The sequence below is a fragment of the Phyllosticta citribraziliensis genome (genome assembly GCF_038025025.1).
Source record: "Phyllosticta citribraziliensis strain CPC 17464 chromosome Unknown J3D65scaffold_12, whole genome shotgun sequence".
Lineage (NCBI taxonomy): Eukaryota > Fungi > Ascomycota > Dothideomycetes > Botryosphaeriales > Phyllostictaceae > Phyllosticta > Phyllosticta citribraziliensis.
Genome location: NW_027117349.1, coordinates 192859 through 211888, shown reverse-complemented (window position 1 = coordinate 211888; position 19030 = coordinate 192859). Strand labels below are relative to the sequence as shown.

General features: G+C 56.5%; 7 protein-coding genes across 7 annotated transcripts; 3 read left to right on the top strand and 4 right to left on the bottom strand.

The window, feature by feature from the left end:
- Positions 1 to 118: 118 nt before the first annotated feature.
- On the top strand, positions 119 to 2469 carry J3D65DRAFT_577685 (glycyl-tRNA synthetase 1; the record flags this gene model as incomplete). The annotated part of the gene is made up of 3 exons (XM_066797680.1): positions 119 to 1566; positions 1615 to 2036; positions 2089 to 2469. Coding segments are annotated over exons 1-3 (2133 nt in total), but the record flags the coding sequence as incomplete, so codon positions are not given.
- Positions 2470 to 3225: 756 nt separating this feature from the next.
- Positions 3226 to 5213, top strand: J3D65DRAFT_111553 (S-adenosyl-L-methionine-dependent methyltransferase). Its single transcript, XM_066793729.1, has 2 exons — positions 3226 to 3481; positions 3824 to 5213. Exons 1-2 carry the CDS (start codon positions 3381 to 3383, stop codon positions 5124 to 5126), a joined length of 1404 nt encoding a protein of 467 aa, XP_066651159.1. The 5' UTR covers positions 3226 to 3380; the 3' UTR covers positions 5127 to 5213.
- Positions 5214 to 5460: 247 nt separating this feature from the next.
- Positions 5461 to 7299, bottom strand: J3D65DRAFT_111171 (uncharacterized protein). The gene is made up of 2 exons (XM_066793726.1): positions 6800 to 7299; positions 5461 to 6510 (listed from the first exon to the last, which is right to left on the bottom strand). The coding sequence occupies exons 1-2, from the start codon at positions 7165 to 7167 to the stop codon at positions 5796 to 5798; spliced, it is 1083 nt and encodes a 360-aa protein (XP_066651158.1). The 5' UTR covers positions 7168 to 7299; the 3' UTR covers positions 5461 to 5795.
- A 1573-nt stretch (positions 7300 to 8872) lies between these two features.
- Positions 8873 to 11475, bottom strand: J3D65DRAFT_111316 (uncharacterized protein). The gene is made up of 3 exons (XM_066793727.1): positions 10679 to 11475; positions 9715 to 10604; positions 8873 to 9648 (listed from the first exon to the last, which is right to left on the bottom strand). The coding sequence occupies exons 1-3, from the start codon at positions 11083 to 11085 to the stop codon at positions 9251 to 9253; spliced, it is 1695 nt and encodes a 564-aa protein (XP_066651157.1). The 5' UTR covers positions 11086 to 11475; the 3' UTR covers positions 8873 to 9250.
- On the bottom strand, positions 11394 to 13531 carry J3D65DRAFT_637285 (SecY subunit domain-containing protein). Its single transcript, XM_066801487.1, has 4 exons — positions 13364 to 13531; positions 13230 to 13275; positions 11871 to 13172; positions 11394 to 11819 (listed from the first exon to the last, which is right to left on the bottom strand). Exons 1-4 carry the CDS (start codon positions 13371 to 13373, stop codon positions 11744 to 11746), a joined length of 1434 nt encoding a protein of 477 aa, XP_066651156.1. The 5' UTR covers positions 13374 to 13531; the 3' UTR covers positions 11394 to 11743.
- Positions 13532 to 13682: 151 nt separating this feature from the next.
- Positions 13683 to 17249, top strand: J3D65DRAFT_637281 (Sec8 exocyst complex component-specific domain-containing protein; the record flags this gene model as incomplete). Its single annotated transcript, XM_066801486.1, has 4 exons — positions 13683 to 14111; positions 14216 to 16326; positions 16374 to 16549; positions 16598 to 17249. Exons 1-4 carry the CDS (start codon positions 13820 to 13822, stop codon positions 17244 to 17246), a joined length of 3228 nt encoding a protein of 1075 aa, XP_066651155.1. The 5' UTR covers positions 13683 to 13819.
- Positions 17250 to 17377: 128 nt separating this feature from the next.
- Positions 17378 to 18805, bottom strand: J3D65DRAFT_111129 (mitochondrial 54S ribosomal protein uL5m). Its single transcript, XM_066793725.1, has 3 exons — positions 18441 to 18805; positions 17689 to 18375; positions 17378 to 17636 (listed from the first exon to the last, which is right to left on the bottom strand). The coding sequence occupies exons 1-3, from the start codon at positions 18683 to 18685 to the stop codon at positions 17510 to 17512; spliced, it is 1059 nt and encodes a 352-aa protein (XP_066651154.1). The 5' UTR covers positions 18686 to 18805; the 3' UTR covers positions 17378 to 17509.
- Positions 18806 to 19030: the final 225 nt, after the last annotated feature.

Sequence of the window (19030 nt, the reverse complement as noted above, 5' to 3'; positions counted from 1 at the left end):
CGGCTGGGGCGCGCAGGGCCGTGCTGATCTCTAACAGGGAGCAACTTTTCGGCCAGACGCTATGCCAGATGTGGCTCACCGCCGGCGCAAACCTCCGAGTGCCCGCCGCCGACAGCCAGCGAGTGTGTTTGCATCTTTGACAAACAACGCTTCTAGCGGACCTTGAGCAGCTCGACGAGTCATACTGCTCTGACTATTTTGATCCTCACCCTCCCCACCGCGAGCTTGCCAAGTTCATGCGCCAGGTACTACAGTCCTTGCGCATCAATTGCTCCCTTCCGGCCCGCTCAGCTCCCTTCCGCCCAAATCGCTCCTTCATTCAGCACCGAACCTTTTCTTCGACGCCCGCCGCGTTCAAAGTCGCAACCCAAAAGCGCACGAAAGACAAGGAACCGCAAATGGCCACCACCACCAAGTCTGGCGAGGCCTTTGACAGGGCTCAATTCGAGTCCGTCATGCGCCGTCGTCTCTTTTACACTCCTTCGTTCGAAATCTACGGCGGTGTTTCCGGTCTCTACGACTACGGCCCGCCTGGTTGCTCGCTGCAGGCCAATGTCATTGACCTGTGGAGGAAACACTTTGTTCTGGAGGAGGACATGCTGGAGGTCGACTGCACCATGCTCACCCCAGAAGAAGTCCTCAAGACAAGTGGTCACGTCGACAAGTTCGCAGACTGGATGTGCAAGGACCCCAAGACTGGCGAGATTTTCCGGGCGGACCACTTGGTCGAGGAAGTGTTGGAGTCTCGGCTGAAGGGTGACAAGGAGGCACGCGGCCAAAAGGTGACCGAGGAGAAGGAGGACCCCAAGAAGAAAAAGAAGAAGGTCAAGGAGATCAAGGCCATCAAGTTGGAAGACGCCGTTGTTCAGGAATATGAAGAGACTCTCGCCAAGATTGACAACTACGACGGCCCCGAGCTTGGCCAACTCATGGTCAAGTACGACATCAAGAATCCTGCTACTGGCGGCGATCTCCTGCCTCCCGTCGCCTTCAACCTGATGTTCCAGACGTCCATCGGACCCAGCAGCAACTTGCCCGGCTACCTGCGCCCAGAGACTGCGCAGGGCCAGTTCCTGACCTTCCAGAAGCTCCTTGAGTTCAACCAGGGCCAGATGCCCTTTGCATCGGCGTCTATCGGCAAGTCTTTCCGCAACGAAATCTCCCCCAGGAGCGGCCTCTTGCGTGTCCGTGAATTCTTGATGGCTGAGATTGAGCACTTTGTGGATCCTGCTGGTGGCAAGAAGCACCCACGGTTTGATGATGTCAAGCATGTCAAGCTGGAGCTCCTCAACCGCGAAGTTCAGCTTTCCGGCAAGACCACGGTCGAGTCGACGGCCATTGGCGACGCCGTGGAGAAGGGCATAGTCGACAACGAGACGCTCGGCTACTTCCTCGCAAGAATCCAGCTCTTCTTGCTCAAGATTGGCGTAGACGCGACCAAGATTCGCTTCAGGCAGCACATGGCCAACGAGATGGCCCACTACGCCGCTGACTGCTGGGATGCCGAGCTTCTCACCAGCTACGGCTGGATCGAATGTGTTGGCTGTGCTGACCGCAGCGCATACGGTACGTCTGACCTGTAGAGTTTTGGAGCGCGTGAACTGACATTTGAAGATCTCACTGTGCACATGAACAAGACGGGTGCCCCTCTGCTGGTCAGGGAACGTCGTGCCGAGCCCCTGAAGGTTGAGGAGTGGCAGGTTGACATTGACAAGAAGAAGTTTGGCCCCAAGTTTAAGAAGGACGCCAAGACAGTCGAGGCTGCCATCGAAGCGTTGACGCAGGACGTGCGTGAAAAGCTTTCGCTGGACCTAAACAACGAGGGCAAGATCACGGTCGACGTTGGCGGCGTTGGCGAGGGCAAGGTCGAGCTCGGCAAGGAGCTGATCAACATTGAGAAGCGCACGAGGGTGGAGAACACAAGGGAGTACACGCCCAACGTCATTGAACCCTCGTTCGGCATCGGCAGAATCCTGTACAGCCTGATGGAGCAGAACTACTGGGTCAGGCCGGGTGACGAGGAGGGCGCACGCGGCGTAAGTTGTTTGCTCATGCGCACGGGCGAAGGGAGCTAACAAAAGGGTCTAGGTGCTGTCATTCCCGCCGGTTGTGGCACCTACCAAGGTGCTGCTTGTGCCGCTGTCGTCGCACGCCGACTTTGGGCCACTCGTGTCGCGGCTGAGCCTGAAGCTGCGCAAGCTGGGCATCTCGAGCCGTGTGGACGACTCCTCGGCCAGCATTGGCAAGCGGTACTCGCGCAACGACGAGCTGGGCACACCGCTGGGTATCACGGTCGACTTTGAGTCTGTGCAGAACCAGACGTTTACGCTGCGCGACCGCGACTCGACACGGCAGGTGCGTGCCAGCGAGGAGGAAATCTTCGCAGCTGTCAAGAAGCTGTGCGACGGCGACGAGACGTGGGCGGACGTGGAGAAGCGGCTGCCCAAGTTCGAGGGCCAGCAGCTCGAGTCGTAAGGGGAGGGAAGCGGGAGCGGTCAAGGGGGTCGAGATAGGTAGCTAGTCCGAGGAGCAGGGCAAGGAATGCAGACAGAGATGGAACGTCCCTAAGGCGGATACGACTGGTCGTCCGTGGTGTCGGCGGATGGCGTCGGGCGTGACCCAGGGCCCCTCATGGCGGATCCCACAGGGGAAGCTGAGTGGCTCGGGTCGTGGTGTCGCGCTCTCGGGCCGTTGGTCTGGTCCACGTCGCATGGATCGGATCAACTGGAGCGAGCGAGCTGAGGGCTGGCTGGCTGTATGTACATGTATGTATACATACATTACCTATGGATGTACTGTCTGCAGTGTCGCCTACCCCTGCCAGAGCATCCACGCTCGCACCGCGTCTGCTGTCACTCGCCCTCGCCCTCGCCCTCGCCCTTTTTCTGCTGAGCTTGTCTGGTCCATCGGTGGCCGTGGACATCTGGTGACGCTTCTGCGGGGGCTTGCGGATCGACTGTCGATAATTCAACTCAGGGAGCGCTTTTTGCTTTGGCTCTGCCTTTTGGCTCATCTTAGGTTGCCCTTCCGCCCTCGCCGCTCTCCTCGCCAAAAGTCGTCGCCTTGCTCCACTCCAACTCCTTGTATTCCCGCCCCGGACCCATCGCGCTTTGCCGCTTGTATCGTCTCTTCTCCATCACGCCCGCGGCGATCAACGGCTAACAAGTGAGCTACTTGTCATGTCCTGCACCGACGTCTCCTCTAATCATGAGCCAACTCAGCTGCTGGGCCACTTGTAATTTCTCGGAACCGCTTCCCTGACTGGTGCGAGCCGCCGCTTGGAAATATATGCCACGCTCAAGTCCACGGGGCCGCCACCTGTGCTGCTAGGCGGGGGCCGTGTTTTTTTGTTTGTTTGTCTGTCTGTCTGTCTGTCTGGGATGGAGCGCGGTCAACCGTCCAGGCCAGCAGCAGCCATCGGTTGCGCGCGCAGTCGCAGTCGCAGTCGCAGTCGAGAGTCGTCGGGCAGCTCGAGTTCTCTGTAAGTCGCCGACTGTTTTCTTCCATTCCTGGGTCAGGCCCGCCAGTGTATGCGCGCAGAGCAGACCCTGTGCAACGCTCCCAGTTGCGACCATGTGCATCGAGAAGGGAATGCCACGTTATGGGCGTTGCAAAGCCAACCTAAAGCCAACCCAACGGCATCGCATCCGGTCCGCCTCTGCCTGGGCTCCCTTGATGGTCCTCCCCCAGACCCAGTGTTTTGGTACTGGGCCCCTCAGATCCTCGACGCCGCCCCAAAGCGGCGGGAATAATCCCAGCCCGCCGGATACGCTTCCCATTCACCCAGACACATACTGACTCGCCCTTTCCTCGACCTCGACAGCCACTCGACCCGTTCCCTGCACTCGGCCGACCTCACCCACGTCGTCGAAAATGGCCGCACCTATCCCAATCCCGTCTACTACATGCCTTGCGACTCGCTCGAGCAGACACGCATCGACATCCTGAACCAAATCTTCCTGGTCGCCCTCGACGGGGCCTTGACCACTGCACCCCTTTCGCCAGCCGTCCAAAGGATCCTGGACGTCGGTACCGGCCCTGGCGAATGGGCTATCCAAATGGCCGACCACTACCCTGACGCCGAGATTGTCGCCGTCGACTTGGCAGTATGGGACCTGCCGTCCCAGCCCGCTGGAGACGACAAGGAAAACATCACCTGGGAGATCGATGACCTCGAGCCATGCATCATTACGCCGCAGAGACCCCTTTCTCCCAATCCTCAAGTGTCGACGCGAAGAGGCCGCCAGCACCCATCAGACCTGACCAGCGACCTCGAAACCCTAGCCATAGATCCGGGCTATGCCAGCGGCAGCACCAACCGCACCGTCTCGGACAGAGCCAACTCGATGCTCTCCGAGGCCCTGGAGCACGACGACAGTGGTGACGACGATGACGATGACGACGAGAGTGACAGCCCGAGCTCTGGCAGCGGCATCGCCAGTTGGGACTTTAGTGAGCCCTTTGACTTTATCCACATTCGCAACATGAAGGGAGCCTTTCGCGACTGGAGCGCTGTATTCCGCGAAGCATATTTCAATCTCGTCCCCGGCGGCGTGCTCGAAGTCGTCGACCTGCTGATGCAATTCCCGCCCTCTTCTCCTGACCCTGATGCCTCGTCCGCCTCTTCCTCGACCACCACTACGTCAAAAAAGCCTCGCAGTGGCACTGCGACGGCAAAACCACCACCGCAAGCAACAGCAAAAGCAAGTACGCCATCTGCCCTCCAAACGCTCGTCACGGCCACCATCGAAGCCGCTTCGCGCGCAGGCCGCCCCTTGTCGCTCTCGCACATCCGCAGCCCGACGCTCCTGGCAGCTTCCGGCTTCGTCGATATTCACACGCGCATCGTCGACCTGCCCATGGGGCCGTGGCCCAACGACGAGAAGCGCGCCCTCATGGGCAAGATGTGGCTGGTGGCGTGCGCCGAGGGGATCGAGGCGCTGTGCCTGCGGCTGCTGACGCGCGTGGCAGGGTGGAGCGTCGAACGCGTGAGGGAGATGGTGGCGGTCGCACGCGCAGAGCTGCTCGAAGGCCGCCATGGCAACGTCAAGACTGAAGTTGTGTTTGTGTGGGCAAGAAGGCCCAGGGGGCGGCCGAGGGGACAGTCGAAGGGGCGTAGGAGGTGAGTGGACTGGTTCAAGGGAAATGATGTGGGGTACGAGGTAATGTGTGAGATGAGCGCTCCAATCTACTTCCCTATATTTCCTCATAGCTGTCTGTCTTGTCTTTGGATTCATTTTCCTCACTGCGTTCACGTTGTCGCATCTTGATCGGAGTTCAGGTTCCAAGAATCTTTTCCATGCACGTCTTCGGTCCCCCCCTGACCCGCCTTCTGTCTCAATCTCATCTTGACTTTTCTCAAATCGATCAAAAAAGAGCACTTGCACAAGCTGCCTCGAGCTGTCTACAGCTTCATTCGACCAGTTTCTTCCCGTGCCGGCTTCCCCTTTCGAGTCACTGGGTCATTCCCTGATTTCCCGATTTCCCTTGGCTTGGGTTGCTGAACCGTTTTCCTCCTGTTTCCATTTCCGGTTCCGCTTTCTTAAAGAATTACTCAGTTGCATGAATGGTGTTGGCAAAGTGGACGTTTGGCGCGTGTCCACCACTCACGAAACGACGCTTGACTTTGGATGAATGATATTCTCCTCCAAACTTCGATCGAAAAGATTCGTACATGAATTTGTAAACCACAAGTCCCCTGGTCATTTGCTTGAGAAAGAAGAGAAAAACGCCCCTGGATATATTGCCTCTTCTGCGTGCCTGCCACTAGCATCTTCTTCTTCCGCCGGAACTGACTACCTCCTCCCACCCCCCGGACTCTCCCCCTCCAGCTCCGCCACGTCATGCACGCCCCTCCCCTCCATCTCCGCCCGCGGACCACCATACCAGCCGCCATCGGCGCCCTTCGAGTCAACGCCAACCTCATGCACCTGCCTGCCCTCGCCGCCCATCTCGGAGACCTCGTTTCCATGGATCTCGTTGCTCGTCGCCATATGGCTGGCACCACCAGGCGAAGTGGCGTCCTTTTCGCTCGCGTCGGCGGCGGCGGCCGCTGCAGCAGCTGCTGCAGACGACGAAGCCTTCCGGCGTCGTCGGAGCAGTGCAAATGCGGCCAGTGAGAGCAGCCCGACGCCGACGACGACGCCAATGACGACACCTGCGATGGCGCCGCCCGACAGGCCTGAGCCCGAGGCTCCTGATGGTGACAATGATGACACTGCTCCCGCAGGGGCGCCAGAGGACGACTGCGCGGAGGCTCCCGTGCCGGACGAGCCGCCCGACGAGCCCGTGGCCGTGGCGATGACGGCGCCGCGGACGTAGCCGTCGATGGGGTGGCCGAAGGCCTGGTCGGTGGATTTGGGCGTGAAGGGGATGGTGGCGGACAGCGACGTCGAGTCGTATTTCGCTACGGTGATTGTGTCGCCTACGGTGAAATCCGAGTAGCATGTTCCGCCGTAAAAGGGGCGCGTGGAGATGGCCGTGGAGGCGGGGAGGGTCAGGTTGAAGCCGCTGTGGGGGGTTTGGTTAGCATGTGTCTGAGTGAGTCGGGAAGAGACAGGGGATTGAGATGGGGTGTGGCAATGGCGGTAGGATGGGGAAGGGATGGAGGCAGTATGGGAGGAAGAAGTATTAGACGTAGGTGATTGAGTTCGGAATGGCACTTCTTTGGAGGAAATGTGATATGCTGCTCGAGCCCAGCAGAAACTGTCCATGTGCCACTTGAGACAAGACACCATAACAACCCGTAGCATCTGCAAAGCAACAGAAAACCGGAGAAAACGGAAAAGCGCATACACACCTCGGACAGCAAGCAAAGTACCCCGACAAGCTACCCTGCGAAACCGACGACGCCGTGTCCCACCCACTCGGACACACCATCGGAGTTACGAGGGGCGCAATCGAACTCGACGACCCCTCGACCGAGCTGTAATCCGCTATCCACGCCGACGGGTAGCAGCTGCTGAATGTCGAGCCCGGCACGGGCAGCGGCTCGTTGAGCCAGATGCGAAAGTCTGATACCATGGTCAGGTGGTGCGACGTGCATGGCGAAGGCGGCGTAAAGGTCGTCGTCAAGGCAATGGTGGCGGTGGTGTCTGCGGCCGACGTTGAGGAGGCGGCAGCCGTTATTGTGGACGTTGCCAGCGTCGTGCTGCTGGCCGTGGACATGTTTGCGATTGGGTTCCTGGTCGCGACGGCGGTGGTGCGGTGGGTATGTGATGTCTCAGGCGTTGGAGACGTGGAATTGTGCGGTATCAAGGTCGTAATTCGTCAGTGGGCGACGCACGCAGCGCTCAGTTCTTCAGCTCTTTTATATAGAATTGAAGGATGAGGTGGTGAGAACGGTTCATTTAGACCATGCGCTCTATGGGGCAGGGCAGCACGGAGCGCAGCTTAATTGTCTCCCAGCGCACGGGTATGCGGCGCCGTCGACATGGTGGTTGGTCGAGACTGTGGTCGCGAGCTGGAGGAAAATGGGCGTGGATCTGCGAACCAGCACCCGCTGTGCCTGTCCGTGTTCTGTGCGGCCTCCATGCGCTATATGCTCAGGGCCCCAAATAGTGTCCGACTCCGGACAGCGCGCGCTGTCATTGGACTGGGGCAAGCCGGCAAAGTGGAAGCTGAGTCGGGGAAATGTGGTGGTACTGCGGTGGATAGATGACCGATTGGTGCGTTGTGCTCGCGTCGACTGATTGGGGGCAGGATGATTATTTTGGACTGCAAGTCCAGACGAGCCATGCAAGGTCTGTATTCCCGTCAGCATGGATTTGTCAGTTTCATCAGACGCAAAATCCTTTTCCCCCTTTTTCCGACCTTTCTGAACCAGAATCAAGTTCAAACGTTCAATTGGAAGCCCATGAGATGTTGCTTTGAAAAGTGCTGAGCGCGCATCCACTCACTCGTTCAACTTTCAAGACCCTCTCGGTTCCCGTAGTACGAGGTACGGGGTCGTGAGGTTGGGGGCGGTAAAATGGTTTGACTGCATGATGGCCCCGGGCCAGGCCCCCATCGCGGACATGCAACCAAAATAGTCTCCTCTTTGTGGATGTATTTCACGACTCGAGTCTCAACACGCAGAGACGGAAATGGTCAGGCAACATCCGAATCGAAGGAGAATTCCCATGTTCCTCGAACAGTCGCAAGTATCGTGAAGTGGAAAGATGTTCAGTAGCGGCGCTCCTCGGCCAAGCAGCCAGTAAGATTCACTGTGGGCCTGAATCCGTGAGACTTGAACTGCAAAACACCCCCTGGCATTACTCATGGGAGATAGCGCCCCCTTCATACACCCAGAAAGCTGGGGTATCTCAGATCTTGTCGACGCATCCCGTGAGTTGGTGATCTCCGCGGCAAACTGCGATGGAAATATTGAGGGCTGTTTTGATAGTCGTGAGAATGACGGTGAAGGACCTTTTTGGGTTTCTATTTGCGAGCGGCTAGAAATATCTTTTGATCGCGGCAGTGGCAATCCTTCACCAGGAATTTGGGCGGTCAGCATGCATATATCAAATTGCGTCAAAGGATCGTTTTCAGTCAGCGCGAATCCGCTGCTGCATACATGTGTCTGCCTCGAACGCCTGCTGAGCGGTCGTTCGAAGATGCGGTGACCATTGAAGTCCTAATATAGCGCTGGTTTAGACCCTTATTGGGCCCTTGGACTTTGGGTGCTAGCTGCCTTTGTGGAGCAAAGCTTTTCCACCGCCTCTATCAAGACCATGCCGTGTCTGCAGGTCTCTGTATCATGTTCCCTCAGGCTCTTGTGCTCTCGCCTTCTGGGTGTCAGAGGGCACATCTCGAATCCTGACCGTTTAATCATTAAGATTAGCTATGGCCGTCCGTACCAGCGAGAGCCAAACACTAGTGATTGAGATAGAGCAAGCGCAAGTCGTTGTCCTGATTGACCGGTAGTGAAGCATGAATGCCGCAATGGTCCATTTTGTAAAGTAGATGATTGTAAGAAGGCGCGCTGAAGGGAAATCGGCAAGTCTCGGGGTAGATGTATTGGGCTGCTCCTCGCAAGGCGGCATTGCGACAATTACGGTAGGCGACGAGTAGCCAATTGGAATAGATTCGGAATGTTTGGACATGAAGAGCCGGTGCCCAACAAAATCTTTGCATGTATTGACTCGGTACATCCAAGTCTTAGAAGAGTATTGCTTACTAAGTTGCGAACGGACAAGCAGGAGAGCAAGAGCAATTTCGCCTAACCAGCGCTGCAAAAATCGACTGATATGTACACAGTGCTGCTCCGCGCTCAATCATGCTGCTGCATGTGGGTCGGCAGGTTCCAGGTGGCGTAGTCCAAATGGACAAACGCGCGGTCAACGCTCGGCACGCTCTCGAGCACGTACTGGAGACTCTCGCCTAGATCGTGTGCATCCCTGAGGCTCATGTGTTCGTCCAGCACAATGTCGACTTCGACGATGAGCTTGTCGCCCGAGTGGTAGGCCTGCAGCCCCTGAATGTTCCGGATGGTCTTTGCGAAACGCATGGTGAGGTAGAGGAGAATGTTGCGCTCATCGGCTGAGGCGGCCGCGCCAGTAAGGTTTCGGATGTGCGTGGTGGTTGTTTTGGACCAGTTGAAGATGACGTAAAGTGACAGGAGGACACCTCCGAGAGGATCCATCCACCAAACTTTAGCGTAGAAACCAACTAGCATCTGTTAGCGAACCTGCATATGTATGTGCGGATCAGATTAGATCAGTAAAGCAAACATACCTAGCGGGAAAATGATGGAGAAAAAGTTGAAAACAACGTCTGTCATGGCATCTTGAGCAAGAGCCTGCACGCTAGAGTTCTTAATCAAGCGGCACCAGACCCAGCATGCACCCTTGATGAGAACAGTCGATGCCATGATGGCCAAGGCCGCAATGGTCAACTCGACAATTGTGTGGTCGGGGGAAGAGAGTTTTTGAAAACCTTCCAGCATGACCTGTACAAAGGAGGTGACCATGATCACCGAGAACACTAAAACTCCAATGGGCTCCAGCTTTCTTCTTCCGATAGGGTAGGAATATAAGTCTGGACGCGAGATCAAGAATGTCGTCACCCACACAATAGCGGTACTGAGAAAATCCAGAGCCGCGTCTACCAAACTGGCCAGTACCGAGACTGAGGAAGTCATGACGGTGACGACGATTTTCATGATTAGGAGGACCGTGTTTGCAAGAAGATTGACATAAATGGCAATCTTCACAATCGAATGCTGGCTGTCGGTCTCCTCCTCAGGCACGTAGAGTGGCATCTTGACTTCCGGTTCGGGGTTTTCAACATCATAGCGATCTCCGCTTCCGCTGGGCGACAGTAACAGCGGGGTCTCCTCGTCGGGTACCTTGTACAAGTTTTTCGGCGTTCGCTTCACCTTTCTGTTGCTGCTATTTTCCGAACCCGTAGATACATACAAGCTCCCAGTAAGCGGGCTTCTGCCATTCAATTGTGGAGAGGCCGGCGCCGTCAGAGCTTCTTCTGATATGGTTTCGGGAATATCCACGTGCGTCTCCGGAGCATGGTATTCTTGGATGAGATTGTGAGGGAGCGACGAATCCAAAAGTCGGTCGATAAAGGCATATTGTTGTATCAAATAATTGTTGCGCTCGTAGTACTGGCGACTAGGAAGACAGAGCATCAGCAATCAATGGTCCTGTTGCGTCATCGGGCCGGGCTGGGCCCCGCTTGAACGTACATGGGTTTCTTCATTTTCTTCAACTCATCCTCGCTCTTCCAGTACTGCTCCCACCGATACCGAGGATTGCTGTTTCCAATCAAACGCTGACTCCTCATCTGGGGCGTCAAGAGCACTTGGGCGCCGCTCAGAGAGCTTCTCCGGTCTGGTGTTGGCGGCGGCTCGCCAAAGCCCCAGCTCTCGCTGTGGAGCAGCCTCGCAGACTCGTCCAGGTCATCGCTGTATCTAGCTTCGCTGCGAATACTCGGTGGCTTGTGAGAAGCTCGACTGCTAAAGGACTGCTGCAGCACCGAAGGCAAGTTTTGTCCACGGGTCGAGAAGGCGCGATCATCGGAAAGCGGGAGAAAGTTCTTGAGGCTGGGAATGCGGCCGAATTGGGGCGGCGATGCGCTTGGCTGGTCCGCCATGGTTGGAGAGAAAGGTGGTAAAGGACAGCACGGCAGCCCAGGTCAGGTCGGAAGAAGTACAAGTAGGAGATGGGCGCAAGCGGTCAAGGCGCGACAAAACAAGTCGTCCAAGGCGCCAAGGTCCGTCCGGTTTGCCTTACGGAGCGTTCAAAACGCTTGATCCTTCGTGTCGTTTTGGCGTGAGCTCACCGCCTGTGCGGAGCGTTGCTATGCGTGAAGCTGCGACATGTCGGTGGACAGGTGGAGGCTAAGAGAGGTCTGAACAGGTTGGTGGCGCGGAATGCGCGTAGCAGCATGAGCTGGGGAAACCCGGCGCGGTTTCTTTATGCCCCTTGGCTTCATTGCGATGCGCAGCTTGACGTATCCTTGTCGCCAACAATAGCAGCGCCCTAGTTCGTCACCATCCACCGCCTGCACTCCCACAACGCCCGTGGTGCTTCCTGCTTATCTGATTGGTTGTATGCACTATCATCTCAATTCTTCGTCCGTCTTGGTATCTGATGTCCTAACTTTTTAGACCCAAGTCCCTTGGACCCTGTCCCGCGCCATCAATGCCTCGATTCCTTTTTCCCAAAATCGCATTCATGTAATAAGTATACACCGACAAAACCTCCTCTGTCAAAACTCCTCCGTCCGCAACAACCTTTCCTTGACTTGTCTATCCAAGCATCATGCCCTTGAGGCCGGCGGCGTCGCTTTCCTTCGCGGCGATTTCGAAGTAGCTGTAAATGATGCTGCGCAATCGTTAGTGGTAGGAACAGTGATTCGAGTGGAAGTATACTCACGTCACGGCCAGAAGAATACCAGTTCCCGATCCAAGAGCTCCAAGGAGGTCGCTAGCAACCGAGAGAGCACCAATGCAGGCACCACCGAAAGCGGCCGCCGTGGGAATGACACGCTTGAGTTCCTTGTACATCGACTGCTCACGGTGACCGGCCATGACGAGACCTTGCTCCTTGAGCTGCTTGGCCACGTCGCGGGGCGACGATCCCGAAACTTCAATCCAGGTCTTGGAGAAGACGGCGCACGCAATGAGCATGTAGCTGATGTAGACGACGGTATGGATCGGGTCGAGAAGTGCCTCGGTGAAGTTCAAAGGAGGCGACATGTAGTAGGCAATGCCAGAGGCAGCGTACAGCTGGGCGGAGCCTTCGCGGGGCTCCCAGACTCCGAGAAGACGGACGAGCAGGTTGTCGCTGAAGCGGGAGTAGAGCATCTGAGAGATGAGGAAGATGTTGGAGCTCAGAGCCGACTGGAGCATGATGGGCATGTTGGAGGTGTAGAAGAGGCGGACGGGGTAGGAACCGCGCATGCCCCTCTGGCGCGAAGACTTGACGGGGATCTCGACGCGGAAGCCCTGGAGGTAGATGACGGCGGCGAAGACGACGACGGTGGCCATCAGGTTCATAATGTTGGGCAGGTTCTGGCGGTAGAAGGCCTCGCGCAGGGCAAGCTGCTTGTTGGGCCAAGTGATGAGCAGGTGGAACAGCGCAATGACAGCACCCTCGAACTCGGGACCACGGCCAGTGTTGATGGTCGTAGGAGAAAAGGCCTTCCAGATGATGGATTCGCAAATGTTGGTCGCGATGAAGAGCGAAATGCCGCTGCCCAATCCATAGCCCTTCTGAAGCAGCTCGTCAAGCAAAATGACAATCAGACCAGCAACGACAAGCTGCACAACCAGGAGAACACAGACACCAGCGCCGAGGTCAGAGGGCTGACCGTAGAGACCAGTAAGGACGTAAACACAGGCCTGGCCAAAGCTGAGGATGATGGCCAAGAGTTTCTGCGCGGTCTGGTAAAGCTCGCGGTCGGTCTTGAGGTCCAGGTTGACGTCGATGAGGTGAGTTCCGGCCAAAAGCTGGAAGACCATGCCCGAGGAGATGATGGGAGTAATACCCAGCTCCATCAGAGTTCCGCGATTCGAGGCCAGCATCATACGAAGCCAGTACAGCGGATCAGAGGTGTCGGACGACACAATGCCGTAAAGAGGCATCTGCGACATGACCAGGAAAATCAACAGAGTGACACCAGTCCACATCAGCCGTTGGTTGAATGGAGTCTTTGCCGTCTCTGGCGCCGCAACCCTTGGAGCATTCAATTAGTTCAGGGTCCCCCATTTTTGCGCATTGTAGACGACGTACTCGGGCAGCAGAGGCACAAAGGGCTTGATGAGGTCGAGGAACCGTACTGCAGCAAGTCAGCGACGGCGTTCAGGGTCAATTGGGCATGCACGCGATCCAGCAGGTGGCAGCAAGGCGCGACGGGGATGACTTACGGCCGCTCATGTTGACGGTTCGCCGACGGGCTCAAACAAGAGGATTGGAAGAAGGAACAAGGAGAGAGGCGAAGCGAAACAAGAAGCAAGCCTCAGTGCGGGCCGGCGATGATGGGGTTGGGAGGACGATGTGGTGTTGAGGAAGCTCGTCCAGTGGTTTTGTTCGCGTCCAGTGTTGAAGCCAGGTGGAAGGAACACGGCTACCTTGACATGGGGATCAATTTTGCCGATCTTTGCCGCCCTCCGCCCAGCTGCACCCGACCGGCCCGTGCGCTGCCCTGGGCTGCCGGTGGGTGGGAGGGAGCCGCATCAACCCAGCTCTCAGACACCCTGTAACCAGACCCGTCCGCCGAAACACTGCCCGCTTGCTTCTGTAATAGCCCCGACAAAGACTCACCTCACGCCCCAGCATGCGCTGCTCCTCCCTCATGCCCACGACACGACGTTGATCCCACCATGGCCTCTCGCATCCCGCCATCCGCCCGCTCCGCTGCCAACGGCTACGCCAACGGCTATTACGGCCGCTACGACGACGACCGCTCCCAGCGAGGCTACGACAGCGGTCGCGAAAGACGCCCCGGCGGCTACGGTGGCTTCAGCTCCTCGCAAGAAGAATTCCCAGATCCGCGTCCTGCGCGCGCTCCGAGCTCTGACAGGAGTCGGACCAACAGGAGAAGCGGCGAATTCAAGTCGAGAAGCCGGCCCCGACCAAACGGCACCGCTGGTGATGCCAGTCAGCAGATTGAAGGTCAGTGGGCCACGGCAAAGCCTAGAATGATACTCTGAAAGGGAATGGTTTTGGTGGGCACGCACATGAGAGACACAAATCGAAGCTGACTAGCACTGTCCAAGATGTCCTGGAATACATACAAAAACAATGGAGCTTCATGACCAACGAAGAGTGCGTTCCTGTACAGGTGGCCCTGAAACTGCTTGATTCGAGTTCCCTCGGCTTCGCGAACCGCCATGGGGAATTCGAGGACACACACGCCCAACTGCAGACAGCGCTGAAGGCCATTGTCAACGAGCACCACCAAGGCTTCAACAGTTCGATCGGTACATTTCACAAAATCCAAAACAGCCTGCAAAATTCCCAGCAAAGAGTGAGGACTTTGAAGGATTCCATGGTTTCTGCCAAGTCGCAGCTGGCCATGGCGAAGCCAGAGCTCAAGGCATTTTCGGCTGCCTCCCAAAGCTACGATGAGATGCTGCAAGTCTTGGGCTCAATCGAGCAATTACAAAATGTCCCGGAAAGGCTGGAAGTGCGGATATCGGAAAAGAGATTTCTTGCGGCTGTCGATGTTCTACAAGATGCCCTGAGGCTGATTAGGAAATCCGAAATGGAGAATATAGGCGCGTTGACCGACCTTCGCGTCTACCTCAGCAACCAAGAACACTCGCTTACCGACATTCTTATCGAGGAACTCCACAACCATTTATATCTCAAGTCACCGTACTGCGAAGACCGCTGGAAAGCATATGCCCAAAACAAGTCAGGCGGAGATGGTCCCATTGCAGCGCTAGATGCCCGTGGCAGGAGCCTGTATGAATTCCTCGGCAACTTGGACACAACAGAAGCGCTGGTGGACGACGCCTCGCGCAACCCGGAATCTGACACCTTTCACTACATCCAAGTCATTCTCGAGGCGTTGAACAAGATGAGCCGTTTGGACATTGCCATTGACACGATCGAGCAACGTCTTCCAGTCGAGCTTTTCCGAGTCGTAGAAAAGTCCAATACGGAGGTTGCCACAAGACATCCAAGTCTTGTCCACGGCTACGCCAGCAAGGTCTCTGGCAAGGCGGTGCGATCTTACGAAAGCGATGAAACCAAAGCGACCCTCCTCAACGACTTGCTCTGGACTCTTTACGCAAGATTCGAGGCTATCGCCGAAAGCCATCGCGTCGTCCACGACGTCTGCGCCGGCATTGCAAAGCGGGATGGCTTGCGCGATGACGCAACCCTGACTGGCAGCTTCAAGGAGCTGTGGAAGCTCTACCAAAGCGAGATCCGTTCCCTGTTGCATGACTACCTCTCTACAGACAGCGAGCTTGCATACAGGACCAACGCAAACAACCCCCACGGAGACAGTGTCTTTTTCAAGAACCAAAGGGATAGGACCAGACGTATGTTCAAGTTGTCGGATGTGGACATTCACTCAACAGACTTGGCTTCGGAGCGCGATGACCTTGAAGCCATATTAAAGTCATCCGTGCCTGGTTTGGTCTCGGACTCCAAGCGCATGATCAGCACAGCGGTCAATGCCAACCAACATACTCAAGATGGTAGCGCAACGGGGCACAAGCTTCTTGTCGACCCGAGTGTTTTCAACATGGGTGTTTTGCTTCCACCATCACTAGATTTCCTCAACCGATTGAAGGAGGTCGTCCCACCCAAATCTGACATCGTCACTAGCACATTGACCTCCTTCCTTGACGATTTCTTGGTCAACGTTTTCCATCCTCAACTAGACGAAACCCTCGTCGATCTTTGTGCCCAAACTTTCATGGAGGCCGATACTTTCCAAGAAGATCCGCAGTGGCAGGTCCACTCCAAGAAGCCCATCTTCAAGGGAACAACCAAGTTCTATTCTCTAATTACCGCCTTTTGCAAAATGCTTGATAATCTTCCCCACGATCAGTCATTCAGCCAGCTAATAATTACCCAAATGGTCACCTATTACGACAAGTGCTACCAGTGGTACAAATCTCTAGTGTCGCGCGCAAGGTCCAAGGATGGCTCAGGGAGCCTCCTCAAAGCATCGGCGGCACTGGTGGAGATTCCAGAAATTTCGAAGGCGCTCCTCGCGTTGATGAATGCGGACGATACCAACCGCGAAAGTCTCCTGGGTGAAGCAACAAAGCTGCTGTTGTCGACATCCAAGCCGGACTCGCTCAAGGAACCTGACCTGCTTACGGATCGCAAGAGCATTGCGGCATTGTGTCTGCTTTTTACAAGCATGGTAAGTAGTCTCACTCCATCGAAGTGTTCACGATTGACTCGATTTAGAAATGGCTTGCCAGCAAGATTCAGGGGTTGCGTCACATTAGCGAGCGAGCGACCGACTCTTCTCGCCCAGACGGCGGTCGTGGGCAGCACCGTCGCCGGTGGACCAACGTAGGCTCCGCAGAAGCTCGAGGGGATGGCAATCCCATCTTCCTTCCCTTGAACCACGAGACAGCAATGTAAGTCGACCTTTCGGGATCGCACTCCTTAGACGCTGACCATCATAGTGCCTTTGATGGCGTCGTCAACTCGTACCACGAGCTCGCCGCAATTATCCTGCAGAGTCTACATCTCGAGACGCGCTGTCACACCATGTATCACATCAGCCAATGCTTCACGACGACATACCGGCTGGATCAGCTCTTCCATGACCCAGACCCTGACATTCTCAAGCTCAACTCGTCGCTCAGCGCTGTCGAGGAAGAAGTCGCCAGCCAGCTGCAGCCGACGCAGCACGGCTTCATCACGCACGGCATCGCGCTGCTCGCCGACACGCTGCTCGTGGGCAACGCGGCCAAGATTGGCCGTATGAACGAAAACGGCAGCGGCCGCATGTCTCTCAACATCCTCGTCCTCCAGCAGAACCTCAAGAACATCGAGGCCGACGCCGTCCTCACCCGCGCCACTACCTACTACAACTTGTTTGGCGCCGGCCCCAACGCTGTCGTCCAGCTCGCCAAGGAGTCCAAGGATAACGGCGGCAAGTGCGCCTTTAGCTATGACGAACTGAAGGTCTTGCTTGAGCTCTACTATTCGGAGGAGAATGCCAGTGAAAGGAGGGAGGTTGCTATGAAGGCGAAGACGGCTCTGAATGATGCGCTGCTGCAGTTGAGCGAGTATCTATGGCAAGAAGGTGGAGCTGGGGGAAGTGCGTAGGGGGTGGGTGGGCGGATCGGATTTTATTCAAAATCGAGTTGTCTAACTGGAAAAGCATATTCGTCAGTATGACAGTGGTTCCAGACATGCCTTTGTGGTTGAAGTCTGAGTTGTCTAACGCGCATGACGTTGGTGTTGCAGAAGTGTTGTAGGCCCCAAAGCGCCGAGAGAACCGTGACCTGGCAAGAAAGAAACCGGCGCAAAGAAATCGGATTTTGGAAATGTAAAAGGTCTTGCTGTATGTTACAGATTTTCGCTGCTCATTATTTCTTCTCCGGAAGCTTGACAAGGGGAACGCCCAAAGCGCCGGCCAAGATCTTTCCTTCTCTGTCTGTCCTTGCCGTGGTGTTGAGATGGATGTGCAATCCCGGAATCATCTTGGCGGGATACCTGTGGAAACTATTAGCTATGCCTGCACAGCATACTCATTGTGTCTACTCACATGTCGTAGTTAATTTCGACTTCTGGGAACATGGCAGTGACATTTGGCCCAAAACCAAAGGAGATGTTGCCGCTACCGTCGCCAGTGGTGTTGCTGAAACCCGGGAAGTCCCTGATCTTTGGCAGTACCAGATCCAGAGTCTTGCTGAGGAAGTGGTACATATCCTCGCCCGTGAGGTCCACAGCCAACGAGACCCACCTGCCCTTGCGGAGGCCCCATTGCATGACGCTCTTCCTGGCCTTGCGCGTGTCCGGCTTCTTGCCCGTGATGGCTTGCATGACCATACCTCCTACGTGCAAGTAAGCCGACTCCGACTGCGCCTCTGGCACCATTGCGTGGACGCTAATCTTTTCGAGTTTGGGAATGTAGCGGAAGTTGATTGGCTTGCGCAGCAGGCGCAACGCGGAGCCTCCACGCGGTCCCTTGAGCGGACGATTCTTGAGGTATGGCGACTCGCCCTCCCATGGCCGCAAACGCGGTCCCCTGGCTGGCTTTTCGAATCCCGGAGGCACGTGTTGGTAGGCCAAGGCCATGAAGTCGGGGGCAATGGTGCTTTCGTAGGTCTGCTCGAGGCGCGTGAGAGAGAATGGCCCGGGGATGAACTCGCGAGACGCCGGGTCTGATGCGGGAGGCGGCTGGATGGGGTGGAGACGACCGCGGAAGTACTTTGGTGGACGGAACTTGTACCTGGATTTTGAATGTTAGCTCCTTCTACAAGTGATAAGTGGCAAGTCAATGGGCGATGTCCGTACCTGCTAGCAGGCAATTGCCGTCTTCTGCCTGTAATGACCCGATCGGCAGGGTTCCATCTGGAGAGCAGCTCTGAGTCCTGCTGCGAAGCGGAGTAGAAGGCGTCGTGCTCGAGGTCTGCGGTGGGATCCGCGACGGCCTGGGAAGACTGGAAACGGCGTGTTGAGGGGTTGGTCGCGCGGAGGCATGGCCTCAGGTCTGTCCGGAAGGCTGAGCCCAATCGGGCACCGAACTCACGGAGGGCCATGGTGGTGATGGAGCGGCCAACGGGGCGTGGTGTTGCGGCTCTTGGAAAAGTCAGCGCACAGGCCAATTGAAGACGGCAGCAGTAGCGCCAAGCTTTGACTCAGGTGGTGCTGACGATCGCCGCTCAATGACAGCCCAGCTCCGCTTCCTGCTGCAACAATTAATTGCTTGGTCCCCCATCTCTTGGGTCCTCCTTTTCCCACCTTAGACCGCCGGTTTACCATTCTCCTCCTCTCGGACTGCTGCGCCGCTCCGGCTCCGTACAGCTCCCCCCTGCGGCGCTGAATCCGAATCCGAGACGCACTGATAGTCATTCCACCGTTGCCTTCCCCACACTGCTCTCCAT

Excerpts from the sequence above, each read along its gene's own strand:
- J3D65DRAFT_111171 (XM_066793726.1), bottom strand. The coding sequence starts at position 7,167 with ATGTCCACGGCCAGCAGCACGACGCTGGCAACGTCCACAATAACGGCT. Across the intron at positions 6,511-6,799 it reads TACTTTGCTTGCTGTCCGAG|CGGCTTCAACCTGACCCTCC; the intron begins GTGTGTATGCGC and ends AACCCCCCACAG.
- J3D65DRAFT_111553 (XM_066793729.1), top strand. The coding sequence starts at position 3,381 with ATGGAGCGCGGTCAACCGTCCAGGCCAGCAGCAGCCATCGGTTGCGCG. Across the intron at positions 3,482-3,823 it reads TCGGGCAGCTCGAGTTCTCT|CCACTCGACCCGTTCCCTGC; the intron begins GTAAGTCGCCGA and ends CGACCTCGACAG.
- J3D65DRAFT_111316 (XM_066793727.1), bottom strand. The coding sequence starts at position 11,085 with ATGGCGGACCAGCCAAGCGCATCGCCGCCCCAATTCGGCCGCATTCCC. Across the intron at positions 10,605-10,678 it reads AAGAAAATGAAGAAACCCAT|TCGCCAGTACTACGAGCGCA; the intron begins GTACGTTCAAGC and ends CTGTCTTCCTAG. Across the intron at positions 9,649-9,714 it reads CTCCATCATTTTCCCGCTAG|TTGGTTTCTACGCTAAAGTT; the intron begins GTATGTTTGCTT and ends AACAGATGCTAG.
- J3D65DRAFT_637285 (XM_066801487.1), bottom strand. Across the intron at positions 13,173-13,229 it reads TTTGTGCCTCTGCTGCCCGA|GGTTGCGGCGCCAGAGACGG; the intron begins GTACGTCGTCTA and ends GAATGCTCCAAG. Across the intron at positions 11,820-11,870 it reads GGTATTCTTCTGGCCGTGAC|CATCATTTACAGCTACTTCG; the intron begins GTGAGTATACTT and ends ACGATTGCGCAG.
- J3D65DRAFT_111129 (XM_066793725.1), bottom strand. The coding sequence starts at position 18,685 with ATGGCCCTCCGTGAGTTCGGTGCCCGATTGGGCTCAGCCTTCCGGACA. Across the intron at positions 18,376-18,440 it reads CGGCAATTGCCTGCTAGCAG|GTACAAGTTCCGTCCACCAA; the intron begins GTACGGACATCG and ends TTCAAAATCCAG. Across the intron at positions 17,637-17,688 it reads GTCGAAATTAACTACGACAT|GTATCCCGCCAAGATGATTC; the intron begins GTGAGTAGACAC and ends TAGTTTCCACAG.